Source organism: Calidris pugnax, unplaced genomic scaffold (assembly GCF_001431845.1).
Source record: "Calidris pugnax isolate Ruff unplaced genomic scaffold, ASM143184v1 scaffold15, whole genome shotgun sequence".
NCBI classification, from domain to species: domain Eukaryota; kingdom Metazoa; phylum Chordata; class Aves; order Charadriiformes; family Scolopacidae; genus Calidris; species Calidris pugnax.
In genome coordinates this window covers 5,611,035-5,628,613 of record NW_015090774.1, presented here as the reverse complement: position 1 = coordinate 5,628,613, position 17,579 = coordinate 5,611,035, and the positions used below count along the sequence as shown (strand labels likewise).

Sequence of the window (17,579 nt, the reverse complement as noted above, 5' to 3'; positions counted from 1 at the left end):
TTTTGTTCAGTGTTTGTATGGCAAGCAGCACAAGGAGGTTCTGGCTTAAGGTCCTAGGTGCTTCACCTGCACAAATCGAGTTGTACCTTGTAAACCAAAATGTACCAGCAGCTGCCATGCCACATTTCACTATTACAGCTGCAGTTTTGTCCAAGAGATAAATCTTTTGTTACTGTAATTTTATGGAAATAACTATCCTCACATCCATAAATCAAAAAGATATTTGCCTTTTATAGAATCATAGAATCATCTGGGTTGGAAGGGATCTCTAAGATCTCTTTAAGAGAACAGTCCAACCCCCATTTTGAATGTTTCATCTCGAAAAGGTCACAAAAGAATCTGCACAAGTGCAGAAAAGGGTGACTGGGACCATAATGGTATAGTACTATAATGGTATAGTACAGTTATTTTTCATAACCTCACAAGCCATGACTTAGTATCAAATGGAAATTAAAATTACGTGATTGCTTGGCAGAAGTTTGAAACTAGCACAGGGTAATGCTCTTTCACATCATATAGGCTTCAGTTATGAAACTCATTGCTGCAGGCTGTGGATTCACAGACAAGGGTTATTAAATGCAAAGGTACAGGTGTCGTAGGAGGTCCTGGACTATCAACATTGGAAAGTTAGATGGAGACACTGGGGAAATCACCTCACTGCAAGCTTGCTTTTTAGGGGTTGTTTTTTTGAGTTTGTTTCTTGTTTTGTTTTTTGATGTTTGATTGTTTTGTTCTAATAGCTCTTCCCAAGATATCTTCTACTTTCTCCTAGAAGCTCTTCTGGATGGCATGACCTACTTGGATCTTTTATCCAATTCACTGCAGCCACTGTTATGTAGGTAGAAACCATCTGTGCTGAATAACTCCTAGTCTGTAATTCTGGGATAACAGTGTTGGGAAGCTTCGAGCGTCACTTGTTTGTAACCAGAAGGTCTCCAAGCTTTTTGTTCAAGTTAATGAACATTGGAAAAACAAATTGATCTGTGGTGATTTTGTAATCGGAATGAAAGTTTGAGCAGAAGAATAGGTGACACTCTCCAAACCATTTGTGTGTTCATTTTTTCTTCTCCATAAGTGATTTCATATAGGGTAACTTGAGATTTGGCTTGGGCGACCAGGTCATTTCTAATTCAGCAGGAGAGAAGACTCTTGTTGGATTCTTGACACTACATAGGAGATCATCCTTACTTACCTGTCCTCATCGGACCGGTGTTTTAGATGGAGAGCCCCACACAATAAGAACGTGCAAACTCTTGGCTCCAGCTACATCTACAAAATATGCTACAGGCCACCTCTGCCTTACAGGAAACCTCCACTTGGCCAGGCTAGAAGGACACTCCCCTTGTTGCCCTTACAAATCACTTTTTCTGTCCAAGTTCAGCTTGTCTCTGCTCTGCAACCTTGTTGCAGCCAAGATGAGCAAAGTTAGACCAGCACCCCATGTCAACAACTGGGAAAGGAGAGGTAAACAATATAACAGGATGAGGGTGGATTAAGAAGGGTGCCTAACAATTCCTGTGCTTGGTCATGAAGACCATGGTTGTTTGAAGGCCACAAAGTGCAGTTCTCAAAAGCTATGTTTTTTTTTCTGTTGTTTGCCTTGTATTCGGCACAGTCACAAAGCAGAATGTTCTCACTCTGCTGAAGGTTAGAGTCCTCTGATATGGTTCTGGGATGAACAGAAGTCTCTCTGTCTGATTTTCAAGCATTAAAAGTAAATAAATAAATAAAAGTTCAAGGGCATGCACAAACTGTTGGTTTTCTTAGCCTTGCTCAGCCGTCTACGGCACAAACAACAAACTGTGTGTGGTTACATCTGCTCCTATGTGGTTCTGAGCATTCAGCATGAAAAAGGGAAATGATGGTGCATTTTAAGAAAAAAAGTAATACCATCAACTAAAATTAAGGTTATGTTTTGCTTTCAGATATATTCACATGGAAGAGCTTTTTCATCAAGGCTCATTTATGATTATGCTAGTATAAAGAGATGGCAAAGTAGCTGTAAAATCTTTTTTCAGGACATAAAAGCCATTCAAGCCACTCAAAGGAAAATCAGGTCCCTACGATGAGCACCAAATTTGAGAAGCATGGCAGAAGCACATTTATTTCTAAGGGTGTCTGCAGCCAAACCAGAGGTGATGGCTCTGAGTTGAACCAAACCTAAGGGCTCTTTAAGTCTGTGCTATCACCTACACTGCCAACAGACAATTTCATAACCAGGTAGTACAAGTCACTTTTTAAAAATTTTTTTTAGTACCAAAGTCATTACACGCTTGTTAAGCCTTACTGAAATCACACAAAGGTAGGCAGTAAGATGAATGATTGTCTATGGGTTTATTTTGGGGGTTTCAAGTCCTCATTAATTTATCTTTTCCAATGATCTTGGACAGTTTGAGGTCTGTTGTAGTTGAATAGGGAGCAGAACTCAGCTAGCATGAGATTAAATTTCCTTAAAAGAATGGGTGCAAGGATAATATTATCCATATTACCCAGCTTTTCAGGAAATGGTCAATCTACAAAGCTTTCCTGTATTTTTTTGCTTGTTTTTGCTTCTCTCTGTAAGACATGAATACAGGGGTGTCATTTTTTTTGCTTGTTTTTGAGGCAGGGCAGGGGAGAGATAAGGCTTTTGCTCAAGAATTTAACATGAGGCCACTTCCAACATTTTAAAACAAATTTACAATGTATTCTTTTTTTCCTAAACTCACATTTGTTTTTTGCTTCTCATAAAAATGCAGAACTTGAGCTTACCATCTCTTTTTTTTGCATTGTTAAATCATTGGGGTTTTTCTAGGACCTTCTGAGTGAATATTTTGAAAAGTGTTTCATGTATTGACAGCACTACAAAAGATACTTTTGTTTCTTATTTTAAATCAAAGTGTAATGTTGTACAAACATGGCTAGAGGAATGTGTTTGCTGCCCACTTGTGAGCTTGAAACAAAATATTTGTGGGTTGTTTTTTTTTTCAACGTCTTTGCCATTTTCTGATGATTTGGAGAATTATATTTTTGAATCCTCTCATGTATGTCATAAGGCTAGTGAAATACAAGAGGCACTGATGGAAAGGCAGATATTGGTGATAAAGGAATTGGAGACCCTTGGGAATGTGCTCTCAGCAGTAGAGTCCTGGGTGTAACCAAGCTTTCTAAATGCAGCAGTGCAAGAGAATTTAACAGGAGAAAGTGAACATGGTCATCAAACAAGAGCGATGTGTTCTAGTTGGATTGTCAAGTTTCACAAGTGTTGCTAAGCTGGTGTTTTTTGGGATGGAGATGCTTTGGGACCAATCAGCTATGAGGTCCCTAAACAGAGGGTTTGAATGTGTTGGAAATGCTGGAAATAGCTTTCTAAATTGTTGTAGACTGGATGATTTATTTGACTGAAGCTTGTCTGTTGCAGAATCAGAACGGGAAATTGTATAGTATCTTCAAATTTTGAGAGAATTTGGCAATGCTGAACCAATTACAGGTAGTATTACTTCCTAAATGGGTAGTTAATGTTTTGTTAAGCATAGTTTAAAAGGGCTTTGAGACTTCAAAGTCCTTTGCCTACTGGGTAGACAATACAAAGGCTGAACGACAGAGACCATTGCTCTGGAAGTTTATTATTCTCTGTGTGCCACAGAAGAAAATAAAAGTGCACAAGAAAACAGACAGTAACTTCTTTGGTGAGGTTAAGAGTTCAATATTCTTCAACTGTCCCTATATTTAGTAGGTTCACACTCTTTGCTTGTGCCATAAGAAAAGGCAACAGAAAGTTTGATTTCACTGTGGAGGCTCAATCTGGATGTTTCAGGTGAAGGTGTCTAGAAATGACAAGGTAAACATTCCTTTTCCATGTCTTTAAGATCTGTGAATGTGAGAGTTTATATTATACATTTTTAATCAAGTTGTTTGAGTGCAAATGGAATGGTGAAAAGCACAGTTTTCAACATGTATGTGCCCCCACTCTTCACCTTCATCTCTACTTGCCTGCATCCTAAGCAGATGTATAGATGTGTGTGATGAGAGAATTATTTTACTCTGTCAGGTTTTACAGCATGAAGGAAAGAACACCTTGACCTTGCCAATGGGTTGCCTCAGTGGAGTCCTACTTTTCTTGCGGCTCAGCTTATTTTTAAACTAATATTTGTATAGACTGACATCTGACATCTGGCTTAGAAGAGTACACATCCCATCACCCAGGTACTGCGTACGACTTTTTTTATGAGCCGACTACTCTTAAGTGACTAGAACAGCTGAAACTACCACACAGATGCCAGTAAGCAGTGTAAGTCTTGCAGAGAGAAAGTGCTCTGGGGTCATAGGGGCCCTGTAGCTTTGTTTGCAGTAAAACTGAATATTAACTTTTTTTTCAGAAAAGGCTGGCAAGCAGGAAAGCAGTGCACACTAGTTACATGTTAAGCTGATGATTAAACAGAGTTGGGTAACATCTGTCAACAAATGAGAGTGAAACTTTTGTGTGAGGAAATAAAATTAGGAAATTTTCATGAATTAACCCACTGGAAAAAAATGGCATGAGGTGTATGTGTGTACTTAATGTGTACTTAATCTGTGCGCATTTCTTGAAAGTATGTGTGTTACTTGAGATCTCTTACAAGCTTTATTCAGTCTGCCATAGAAATACATTCTCTTTACCTTCCCCTCCTCTTTCGTTTTCCGTAAGTTTCACTTTTAAAACTTAAAGTATGTTGCTATCTTGATACAAAGCGCTGAAACTTAAAGACCTACTTTAACAATTGTTGCATTTGTGAAATATGGCCTTTTTCTCAGATACAGGCCTCTTATTGATTTACCCTTTGCATCAGCCTTGGTCCACAAAAAAGCAGCTGGTGGAAACGTTGCAGTGAAAAGCAAAAAAGGTGTGTGCCATAGAACAAAGCAAGTATGTCAGCCATTCCTGTTTTGACTGATTGAACAAAAAACAACCCAAAACCTGGAGAGCCAACAGCGCATGGACTTATTGACCTTTGTGCTGTGATGGTTTCTGTAATTATTGAATAGCGGGGATGGGCTGAGGGCTAAGGAAGAGAATTTGGGGGTTGGCCCAGGCGGTGAGATAAGGTTACATATAAGGCAACTGCAGCAGTTTTGGGAACACTAACGGAGTATATTCCCTGGCCACGCAGCTCAGTACGTTCGGATCCTGGAATCATGAGCGGGTGCCCCTTCGCGGGGAACAACTACGTGTGAGTCCCTCATTCCTGTGTTTTTCTACATAACGTTAGTTCAAGTGCTAGAATGTTAACATAAAATATGAAAGCTCAGAGAGAAATTAGATAGACAGCTGTAGCTATCACTAAAGGAAATGAGATTTAACTTGTCTGAGCACTTCTTATTTAATGAACTAGATGCAATGCTACTGGCTGTTACTGTGACAAGGTGTATTTCAAGTGTACTGTTTTTCTCAAAAGACTGCTTTAGTGGTTCATTTTCTCCAAACAAAGCATTATTTGAATTGTAGATGCACCTGTTAGCAAAAAGGCAGGTATATTCATAGCTCTTTAATTAAATAACTTACATGTTCACTTCATTTTCCTCTTAGGTTTAGAAAGCTCTCTTTGGAAGATGAAAAAGATGATAAATCACAAGAAGGGATAAATAAAGCCAGCAGAGGTGGACTTGTCTATGGAGATTACCTACAAGTAAGTTTAAGGATTTCATGTTTACTGCCATGGTCTCTCTTAAGACTTGAGCGAGGACCTGTGATTGACGCTTCTCCCAGCAGTCAGCCAGTCACTAAGGACTCCAAGAGCCCTTCATCTACCTGAGCTCACCACATGTACTCACAGGCACAGATGCCCATCTCAACTGTGGTGGTGCAGGTGGACCGTGGGATGGCTTCTGAAACTGCTGGGAAGCTGGATATTTGGGAGATTTTGGGAGGGATTTATATTGGTAAACCTAAACTATAAAGTGGTGCACCACAAAAGGCTTTCTTTGGTCTGGCAGTCAATGCTTGATGATTTCTCCATGTCAGCAGGCCATGTGCGACTTCCCCAAATTATTGCGTGAAAGCCCAGAATATTTGGCAGGAAAAATATATTGCGGAAATCTAGGGGGTGGAGTGTTGACTAAGGAGGGTCACAAAAAAAAACCCAAAAAAACCTACCCTGTAACAACTAGAAGTAATTAAGAGAGAAGTAAAAATAAAATGCCATAAGTAATAAAAGAATCCAGACATATTTTTTTGGTGACAGCATGAATTGAAGTGAGTAGAATTACTCTGTGCTCGTGAAGAGAAGACTGATTTGTTGCCAAATTACATGAAATCTTGCGAAGATTTCTTTTAAAACAACTGTGATTAGATTGTAAATTTGACTCAGTAAAACAATTAGTAATGCTAGACATGAAATAACTAGTATAGACTCAAATCAGAGTTCTTGTGTAGATGTTATTGTATGATTACACAATTTTAATATAGGAACTTGGTTTTATGGAACACAACAGTATAGATTAAGATATGGAAAACATGCTGGATATTTTTTTTTCTCAGTTTTAGAATTGAAAATATCCTTAAAATGATTTTCCAGACTTTATTACTTGAGGTATCTAAACTTTTCATTTTAGGCAAGACTGGTTTTTTTTTAATTAAAAAGTAAAAATTACACCTGAGACCATTCAATCTAACTTCTCATACAGCCTGGAATACAAGGCCTATATATGTACATTTTTTAAAAAAAATATTCCTTACATATTAGCTCTACACAGTAGGACTACCATTGCTAATGCCAGAATCGAGAACTTTAAATAACAGGCCTATCTTTATTTTTAAGCTGAACAAAATATTGAATGCTCAAGAACTTCAGAGTGAGAAGAAAGGAAACAAAATCCATGATGAACATCTTTTCATTGTGACGCATCAAGGTAAGTGGCTGGGAGAAGTTCAGGGGTGGTTGACAAGCATTTTTGCCACAGAGAATTATTAAGTCCTCAAACAAGCCATACAAAAAGTGTGTCATTTTAGACACAATCCCTGCAATTGCACTGTCTTTTATCTGCATTTATGTTTGTATATATCCCTATCTGATTTTAAGGCTGCAATCAACGCTATGCTTATGAAGCCATAAGTATAACCTTTGGATTTGGCAAACCAAGATTTTGATGGTTCTGTTTCTAGAGAAATTAAGGTGGTGAAGCACATTCCCTGTCTTAGTGGCACGTTGCTATGTGATTTATTGAAGCCAAATTTTGTGTGTTGGCTTATGCCTTCTCTGAAACTTCAGTCAAGCTTTAACTACCCAGAGTCTGTCTAGAAGACAACATAGTGATGCAGTGCTCCCTAACTGTAAATATCCACATGTTTTGCAGGCACTGGCCTGATGATATTTTCCTGTTATTGGTAGTAAACTTGTAGTTGATGTATAGGTTGTAAGCAGTTCTGGGGAGTCACATCTAGATTTTCTTTCCTACTTTTGTAGTGAACATTCTGTACATCAAATAACGGTATGCTTTAAATAATAGTGAACATTCTGTACATCAAATAACGGTAAGACATGCTTTAAAAAAACCCGACAACATTCTCAACATTAGATTATTTCATGTCACAGTATAGGTAAATGACAGCATACTGGAACAGGTCATTCATTTGTGTATCAGCATCTTTTTATACACCAGCAGTGCAAATGTAGGCTACTGATTTAAAATCAAAATGTAAGTTTTACTTTTTCAGTACTATGAAGAAAAAACGAAGTAATGCTGAAGCTAATGCTAACAATGCCTTTCTTGTTGTAGCTTATGAACTTTGGTTTAAGCAGATTCTGTGGGAAATGGACTCTGTGCGGGAGATCTTTCAAAATGGCCACGTAAGTTAAGAGCAGCTTTTAATTTTGGGAAAATGCAGCCCTCTCTTTCTCTTGCCTCCTGCCTTTCAGCCTGAGATATTTGGGTTTACTGAAGGAACATGTGCTATTTTTTTGAAAACAGCATTAAAAAACCCAAACATAACATCGAAATTTGGCTGAGTGCCTCTTATATCCTGATAGTACATACATTTCATCTGGAAAAATGCAGATACTGATAACTGCAGAAACTTAACTTGCAGAAAAAGCATGCTCAGAGGCAAAACTGAAAAACAGAGCGCTAACAGATATTTTGATGCTGAAAAGTCACTCTTGCTGAACTTTTTTGTTCAACTTTTTGGAGTTTACGTACTGTATCCTTCCATCCAATACCTGCTATATGAAAGGAAAAGTCTTTTTGGTATTTGTCTATTATGAAATCCAACAGAAAAGCAATAATCAAAATCACCATGTACAATTTCTGAAAATTACAAATATAATAGGAATATTTGGAACATCACTAAACATTTTCCCAAAGCTAAAAACATCTCATAACAACAGATAACAAAGGAAAATCTGATACTACATCCACAAAATAAAGGCTGACTGCACGTAATGTGAGAAATACCTTGAATAACATAATAAGCATTTGTATGTGAAGAAAATTTAAAGGTAGACCAGACTGAAAGAAGGACCTTTTTTATCATAATGTCCAATGAAAATGTTCTTTGTTGTCCTCTGCTTTCATTATGTTGTTGGCTTTTTAATTGAACATTATATCAAATAACAGATCAAAATAAGTTATTCCTAAGTAGAATAATTTTTCATTATTTATTTTTGCGAAAATTGAAACTTTGCAGATAATCAGAATTTGAAATGCCAATGCTAAGGTTAAGTAGAAAGCAAAACAATTAAGGAAATGGTTATAATCTTTCATTTTTGTAGTTTGATATTTGCTGGTTGTGTGCCCTCATCTTAGAGAGAAACTTGATTCCATTGAAGCTAGTAGGAATTTTAGCAGAATCCTCTGCAGGCAAGTGTTCAACTTAGCCAGAAGAGAGCTTCTGATTTCTCCATTTAATATTTTTGATTTCCCACCAGGTGTAGTGTTCTCTGTTTTTCTCTGCTTGCAAATGCACGTCTCTGATGAACATCTTCTTAGATGTGCTCTCCTGACATACCTCTCAGATTATACCGCTTCTCAACCTGCTTTATGGCTTCTTCCTTCACAGTAGTAGAAATGATTATAGAAGTGATTTGAATAGAAAGTATTATCAAATTATAATATATAATTTGATATAATATATAATTTGATATAATTATCAAATTATATCAAATATCATTGAAAATAGCATTGTAATCATTGAAACTGATCATGATATAAATTATTTTGGTGTAGAATTTAATTTCTTGTGGTGACTTCTATTTCAGTCAAAAATGTAGAAAAGAAAAAAAGAATCCTATATATTTGGCCTAGTTGCAATATATCATCATTCAGAGAAAAACGGGTTTTGATCTTTGAAGATTGTAGTTTCACTTAAAAACAGGGGTCTCTCTTTGATATGAGATTCTGCTGCTATGGGTTTCACATGGAAAGGACTTGGGAACTATAGTGACGTACAACAGTGAAAAGTCCTGAAGTAAATAGGTAGAGTATAAACATAACACAATTCTGTCTGCTTATGGTCTTTATTTTTTCTACAGGTGAGAGATGAGAGGAACATGCTGAAGGTTATTACTCGAATGAACAGAATTTCAATGATTCTGAAACTACTTGTGGAACAGTTCTCAGTTCTAGAAACTATGACTGCATTGGACTTCTTTGATTTCAGGTATTGTATTCCTCCACAGCAATCCATGAACTGATAATTCCCATCCTTAGAACTGATTGTGAGTTTTGCATGTGCCCTGGCAGCTTGTAGTACATGCACCATTCAGCAAGCTGAGAGCCCACCTTAGAGAGACAACAGTAACCCTAGAGTGCAAGGGTCAATTAAGAAGTTGAGATTGAGTGTGAGTCTAGCATGCTCTGCAATGGTACAAGTGAATTGTTGATGTTTATTACTGGTGCTGGCGAACAGTTTCAGAGTAAAAAGTTGAAACAATAGAAATAGCTCATGGTTCCATGAACAATTTACTTGAAACTTACCTCTGTGCAGTTGCAGCCATGTTCTATGGAAAATGATAGAAGCGCTTGAGTGAGAGAAGTGCACTCTCCCTAGATTATCGAATAGGTATTTCAGTTCTCTTGGTTTGCACAGTGTTTCCTCGCATCATGTTTTCAGTGGGTCTGCAGGGTTCAAGTGGATGAAGGAAGCATTGCTGACTCTTCTTCTTTCTCCCCAGTAACTGCTGCTCTCCAGTAGCTCCACAATGTATTGCTGGGATGGTAGTTGGTAGCTCTTCTGCCCAGGCTTTCTTTGGGATGCCTTGGCTTGCCTCACCTCTCCCATGGCATTTCTATCTCTTCCCTCACTTCAGCCATGACCTTCTACTACACTACCGTGTGTGAGAGCTTCATCCACTGCCTGCCTTCCTGTTCTTGTTCTGATTGTGTCCCTGACCTATCTGATTTGTGACCTCAGTGCCGCCCAGCATCCCATCCACTTCTGCATTGTTTTAGTACCCTTTCATTTCTATCTTTTAATATTCCCTAACTAAAAAGCGCATGAAACTACGATTTTACTTCTTTAGGAAGTCTGAAACATCTGCATCGTCTAGCATTACACAGCAGCAGGGCAAATCCAAGGCTTAATCCTCTGTCTTGGTGCATTCTTGCTTCTGCTTTTCAACAGCATACTGTCATTTGATAAGTAAATGTAAGATCAAATCAATTATCTGTTTCTGCCAAATCTTACACTTGCAAATCAAAGACCATTACAATTATACAGCAATGCGGGATTTTAGATTACTTTTATTAAATTATTTTTTTCAGCATGGTCACACTATTTAGCTCTGAAAGAATCCCATTAATGAATCCCTCCAATGAAACCCACTAAATGTTTTTCTAAACATTGTTCTATTGTATGCATAGCAATTATTCTGTATAACAATCCTATTTAAAATGCATTCATTTTCACTTTAACAAAGGGGAAATTTTTGTAATAGCTGTTTGGGGTGAAGCTGCTTATTCTGTCTGGAAAGGACATGTTTTCTGCTGTACATCACATACACAAAGCTACCATTTTAAAACACAGCATAAACATAATTATGCCTATATGTGTATGCACCAACACTATATAGCTAGAAAATTAGAGTACGTTATACATCCATTCTAGCTGCATTAAAACCGCTCGGCTTTTTTTCTTAATTGCAATCATAAAAAATGTGCATATATCTATTTGCTATTCTCCAAATGTGAAATATGTATTTTTTTATTATTTTGTTGAGAACTGGAGAACCCTGTCATTGTAAAATAATATCCCATATTTGTGTATCTTTTCTTCTCTTCCCAAAGATACTACCTAAGTCCAGCCTCAGGTTTTCAGAGCCTGCAGTTTCGCTTGCTAGAGAACAAAATTGGTGTTCCCCAAAGTCTGAGAGTCCCCTATAACAGAAGGCATTATCGTGATAACTTCAAGGGACAGGATTATGAACTACTGCTTAAATCAGAGCAAGAACCAACGCTACTGCAACTGGTGGAGGTAACAATGGCTGTCTTGCACCTTGCTTTGTTTTCCCGTCTCCTAGAATGTCCTTCATTGGTGTCAGTGACAAATTCTTCTTCCTTGAGAGAAGCAAGCATGCTGGCAATTTAGCAGTCAGTTATGTTTTGGATTCTTACCAAATTTTGCATGAGAGGGACTTAGTCATTAGTAAACCAACTGATTTTTCAGAGCATTTCCTCTTGTCTGACAAGTCTGACTGTTAAACTAGGAAATTGCATTGTGAAAATATGAGCTCAGAATATAAATGTTCTGTTTCATTCAAATCGTTTTTCATGACCATAAACCCTTTTTAGAAAAGAACTTCAAAAATATTTCCACTGTTACTGATGGCTACTAGAGAGCTTAAAAAAAAGAAAATGAAAAATGACAACCAACAATGGCTGTCTTGCACCTTGCTTTCTTTTCCCGTCTCCTAGAATGTCCTTCATTGGTGTCAGTGACAAATTCTTCTTCCTTGAGAGAAGCAAGCATGCTGGCAATTTAGCAGTCAGTTATGTTTTGGATTCTTACCAAATTTTGCATGAGAGGGACTTAGTCATTAGTAAACCAACTGATTTTTCAGAGCATTTCCTCTTGTCTGACAAGTCTGACTGTTAAACTAGGAAATTGCATTGTGAAAATATGAGCTCAGAATATAAATGTTCTGTTTCATTCAAATCGTTTTTCATGACCATAAACCCTTTTTAGAAAAGAACTTCAAAAATATTTCTACTGTTACTGATGGCTACTAGAGAGGTTAAAAAAAGAAAATGAAAAATGACAACTCAAAATGGAAAGGAGAAAAGATGTTTAACAAATGTTTCATTATCACTTACCTTGATTAAATGACTTTTTCTTAAAGTTACGAATGACTCTCAGTAATTTCTCTAGCTGCCTTGTCATTTTCATACAGAAAATTAAGATAACTTTCTAAAGAATAATGCAGTATAAACCTCAGTAAAAGCATCCACTCTTATTAGCTGTATCCATGTGTCTAGTGACACCTGATACAGAATATAAGAAATTTCAGATGAGGAGCTAAATTAAGTGAACTCTAAAGGCAGTTTGACCGTAAAGACTCCTAATCTTCCCCCCCACCTCCGCCCTTAATTTCATTCCTATTATTAAAAGGAAACCAAAGGGAAAGCTTTGCTAAATGACAAGTAAATTTGTGTCTTGTATCATCACATGTTGTGATGAAAATTAATCACAGACTGCTTAATTGCTATTCAGCCTGTCTAGCATGATAAAAACGGGTTGTAGAGATGATTCTATATCTTCCTTCTGAGATTTATCTTTACAATTATCCTATAAATGTCTAATAAGATTGTTTTCCTGTATCTACAAGGGAGTTGGTTTTAAAGCTACTCTTAGAATCAGACAGCTTTTGTTTTCCAGCACTGGTCATTTAACCTGGGGCCTGTAGGTGTGTTTGCACAGCACCATTACGCAGGTATAAATCATCTGCATGGACATGCTTACTCCAGCTATAAGCACCTCTATGGGATATTAAACCAGAACAACCCTAGCAGTAAAATTTATGTTGCTAGAACTTGTAATTCTGGGGTAATGCCCTTGTGTTGTTAATGTTGGAACACATTATTGTTATTATTAAAGGCATGGCTGGAAAGAACTCCAGGACTCGACGCAGAAGGATTTGATTTCTGGGGACAATTTGAAGTGAATGTTTCAAAAGGTCTAGAAGAGGAATTTGCCCTGGTGCAGGTATATAATGTGCTTTTGATCTACCTATAAGCAAAGACACCTGGCAAAATGACAGCCTGACATAAATTTGACTTTTGGCCTTCTCACAGTTTCTCACTGACTTCACTTATTCTTTAGCAGCCTCTCTCTGCAGGAAGCAGAAAAAATTGGAAATTTTTCCAGGAAATCTGAATAAGTGTAATTTAACATCTAAAATGGTTTAAAACATGTGATACATGGATTATTTTGATTGCAAAAGGAAAGGGATTGTATCAATGGAAGGGCTGAAATTGATTTTACCAAAACTACAACTTCATCTTTAGTTAGTACTGGCATTTACAGTTCAGAGTAAAACTCCACACGTCTGGGTCCATGAGCTATGAGTACAGAGTGTCACTATAAACAGCCCATTTTTATTTAACAGCATGTGGCGATTTCCTGCTGTGTGATCATTTGAATTACACTGGCAAATAAGGACAAGAAAATCCTCAAATATTGTAAGACTTGTAGCTTTTTCCATTTCTAATGGAAAAAACACCATAACATAAGAATTAATCAACTTCCTGAGAATATCAGATTACAACTTTCTAATTTATCTAGACTTTTTTATTTACAATTTCCTTACTCGTAACTGAGCAAGAATGTCCTCTTTTTGCCTTGAAAAAAATAATAAAATAATCAGACTTCAAACCAAGATTAAGTGTTTTTAAGGCCTCTAGACCTAAAGAAAAGTGATAAGCTGCCAGTTTGTTTGAAGACTCATTCATCTGAATTTTGTTGACAGCAATTTAATTTACATTTTGTGGCAATTGTGTTTTTTAAAGGACAGTGACTCAGTGACTCATCTATTTTGTTTGAAAATACAGTTCTTACATTTGAGATGTAAATTTAAAAAGTCCTTATGATGAAAATAGAATTTACATCATGGGTAATTCAAGAGCTTAATTTTCCTTATTGAATTCTAAAACTTTTTTTTTTTTTTTTAAATATTAAAGGCCAAACCAGAATCAGAAGAAAAAGATGACTTATTATCTGAATTCCAAAAGCAAAAAGACGTATTACTTTCCTTATTTGATGAAAAACGCCATGAACATCTGCTTAGTAAAGGTAGGTTGTATTAATGTATGCCAATACGCACTTCCTATTTTTTATACATGATACATGTAATCACATAATAGCATTAAAATTGCAGGAGACTCAGTAACTAAGGAGACTTGTATTTTGCAGGAGAAAGACGACTGTCTTATAAAGCACTGAAGGGTGCCTTAATGATCTACTTCTACAGGTAATGTTAGAAGATGTATCTTTAATGCTTCCTGGCAGGAGGAGGGGTGATGGTTAAGGACAGCAGCACAGGTTTATTTAGGTTGGAATGAGCCTTGGAAAGTAATCCAGTCCAACCCTCCACGAAAACCCAGCTCAGATCCAACTTGAAGGTCAGATCAGGCTGCTCAGGGCTGGGTCCAGTTGAGTTTTGCATATCTTTGTGAGTGGAGGTTACACGGTTTCTCTGGGCAGCTGCTTTACGTCTGACCAGAAACCGCTCCTCAGATTGAAACTAGCAAATGCCTTGTTCAAACTGTTCTACCAAGTGTCCTAGAATGATTTATTTTTCCAAGTATGAGGGAAAAGGCACAGATCGAGACTTACATGGCAGAAGCGTTTCTTAGAACATTGACATTTCAAAACCAATTTAGGAAAAATGTACCTTAGGTCACTGTTACGCACTGGTGAAGCGATACTTTGAAAAATATAGCGTATCATAAGTGGTCTCACTGTCTTTTCTTTCATTTTCCAAGGGAGGAGCCTCGTTTTCAGGTTCCCTTTCAGCTTCTTACCTCCCTTATGGATCTGGATGTGCTCATGACCAAATGGAGATGTAAGTTTCACTTTTTGATGGTGACGCTCCCTCTTTTAGATGCAAGTAAACTGTTCTGTTTCACCCTCTTTGAGACAAGTTATACCCAGGGTTTTAGAACTGAGCTTCTGAGTTCGTACATTAGGAATGACTTTTTATTTTTGTGTACTTGGGCTAAGAGGAAAGATGAACTGCTGCTTCTGTGATCATTAGATACATAGGTCTAGCTATCACTTCTATAACACGCTTTAAGTTAGGCGAACAATTTTAAGGGACAGGTATATATTTTCCAATGTCTGCCAAAACATCATCATGATGACTCTTCATATGCAAACATTCTTTCTGTTCCTTCCCTATCTAGACATCCATAAACAAATGTATTCATTCTGTATTAACTGAGCATAATAATGTATAATAATTAGTGTATTCATTCTGTATTAACAATAATTTTATATTAGTTGATTGAAGACTGGCATAATTAACTCCTGCATTGCTGAGACCAAGTAGTTTGGTATCTCTGTAAAGATCTCTGGAGGATCTGCTGTATTTCAGCGGTGCGCCTTGATGTGGCCCTTTGGTTATATCTTGACACTGAACATATACCGTGTCCTTCTGTTGTGTTCCTTAGATAACCACGTCTGCATGGTGCACAGGATGATTGGCAGCAAGGCTGGCACCGGGGGCTCATCAGGCTACCAGTATTTGCGCTCAACAGTCAGGTACCAATAATGCGTTTCCCTCATTTCCTCCAATAATGCAGTTTGTGCATACTCTGATGCCAGGAGACCCATTTCAGACAGTTCATTGGAGGCCACAGGGCTGCTGTGTCTCCAGCATTTCCTCCTGGCTGTTGTACATTTACTTATCAGGTTGACATACATACATTTTAAGTCTTTTGAGGTGAAAAGAACTCCTTTCGGTCACTCATGCAAAGTGCCATTTGCAATTCTCAGCCAAGGGATGTAGGTGTTACTGTAATAGCAATAATATGAATCCAGCACTGCTTAGTCTGTGTGGAATTCAGCCCAAGTTAATGAGTGCTACGGGCTGGGAGTGAGTCCCGTCTACTGTGTGACTGATGACAGTTTCTTATTCCTTAACATGACCTCATATGACCTATGGTAAATCAATATAGGCTTGAATACACTCTTAGACCTGATAGCACTTAATACTCTCCAGCTGTGCAGACAGCAAGTAGAAACATACTTCCTTCTATTGGATGAAGCAACAAAGGATCTTAAAAGGGGTGGCTGGAGCCTGAGCATGGAACTCTCTGAAGGGGTAGAACTCTTTTTACACCAAATGTGAGGATTCAGCTAGTTGGACAATTCAAGCCTTTTAGCTGCAACTATGTCCTGACCAACATTATGTCAAAAAAGGCTATTTAAAGTATCATCTTCTAAGATGACTGCCTTTGAGGACAGTTTTCAAAGAGAAACCGCACGTAGCTGCTGACTGCGGGCAACGATTCCCATCACAGCCATCGTCACAGAAAGCAGACAGCTAGATTGAATTTGAAGATTAAATGTTCACTGTCTTTTTCAGCAAGCCTTCTTGCTCTTCTTTAATTTCAGGTTAACATTCTTCCTAGATAAATTCTATTTCATACTTACCACAAGAGCAGAGGTCTGGAGATCACAGCCTACATACCTTGCATTTGCAGAAGGAAGATGTGGACTATAGCAACCATGTTTCCTTTAAGTCTAATCTGCTATGCCTCAGAAACAGTTAGGATTAGATTTTTAGGAAGATTCAGGAGGAGGGTTAGTGCAGAAACCTTAATTAAGAAAATAATTCCATTTATAAAATTAGATAAATGGAAGATGGAATGATTCCTGAGGATCTTGAAATTATGCCTTCTATGCTGACATCGCCGTATTGATTGTTCCAATTGTCTTTTTCAGTGACAGATACAAGGTGTTTGTGGATTTGTTCAATCTTTCAACATTTCTAGTGCCAAGACACTGGATACCAAAGATGAACCCAACCATTCATAAATTCCTTTACACGGCAGAATACTGTGATAGCTCCTATTTCAGCAGCGACGACTCCGACTAGCCTGCCTTTCTAGACTGGCTGCTGTAACGAACTTCAGGAACTTTCACCCTGAGTGGTGCTATGCCTCAAATAGAACAGCTATTCTCACACGGGGTGGGTGTGTAAATATGTATTTATGTATGACAGCTATGTGAATAGTTCCATAGGCTTATAGAAGAAACTTAATTGTTCATAGATAAAATAATCTGTATTGAGTTCTCTATATTAAGACTAAAATGATTCCCCAATTCAGCTCAATGACCAATTTAACTCTTAGTCGGCTTCTTAAAACCTACATCTAGAGACAGGGAGCAAATTATACAGAATTATCATGATCATGTCTTATTTGTACATATTTTTATATTTTTTTCTTTGCCTACTGGCTGTTATTAATTTACTTCTGGCTGAGGATATAATTAGTCTCATCACCTTCAGAAGGATATTAGTTTCTGAGCGTTACTGGAATTTCAAAAGGAATTTTGTGTTAAGAGTTTCAAAAGCTAGATTTAAAAAAGTAAGTCTGTAGAAACCCAAGCATCTTGAACTTTTACC

At 37.4% G+C, this 17,579-nt stretch overlaps 1 protein-coding gene across 1 annotated transcript; it reads left to right on the top strand.

Annotated features, from left to right (window-relative positions):
* Positions 1–5,032: 5,032 nt before the first annotated feature.
* Positions 5,033–17,279, top strand: TDO2 (tryptophan 2,3-dioxygenase). The gene is made up of 12 exons (XM_014944900.1): positions 5,033–5,189; positions 5,546–5,645; positions 6,777–6,867; positions 7,735–7,805; positions 9,486–9,613; positions 11,239–11,425; positions 13,046–13,153; positions 14,128–14,239; positions 14,360–14,417; positions 14,932–15,011; positions 15,619–15,709; positions 16,895–17,279. Exons 1-12 carry the CDS (start codon positions 5,155–5,157, stop codon positions 17,046–17,048), a joined length of 1,215 nt encoding a protein of 404 aa, XP_014800386.1. The 5' UTR covers positions 5,033–5,154; the 3' UTR covers positions 17,049–17,279.
* The last annotated feature ends 300 nt before the right edge of the window (positions 17,280–17,579 follow it).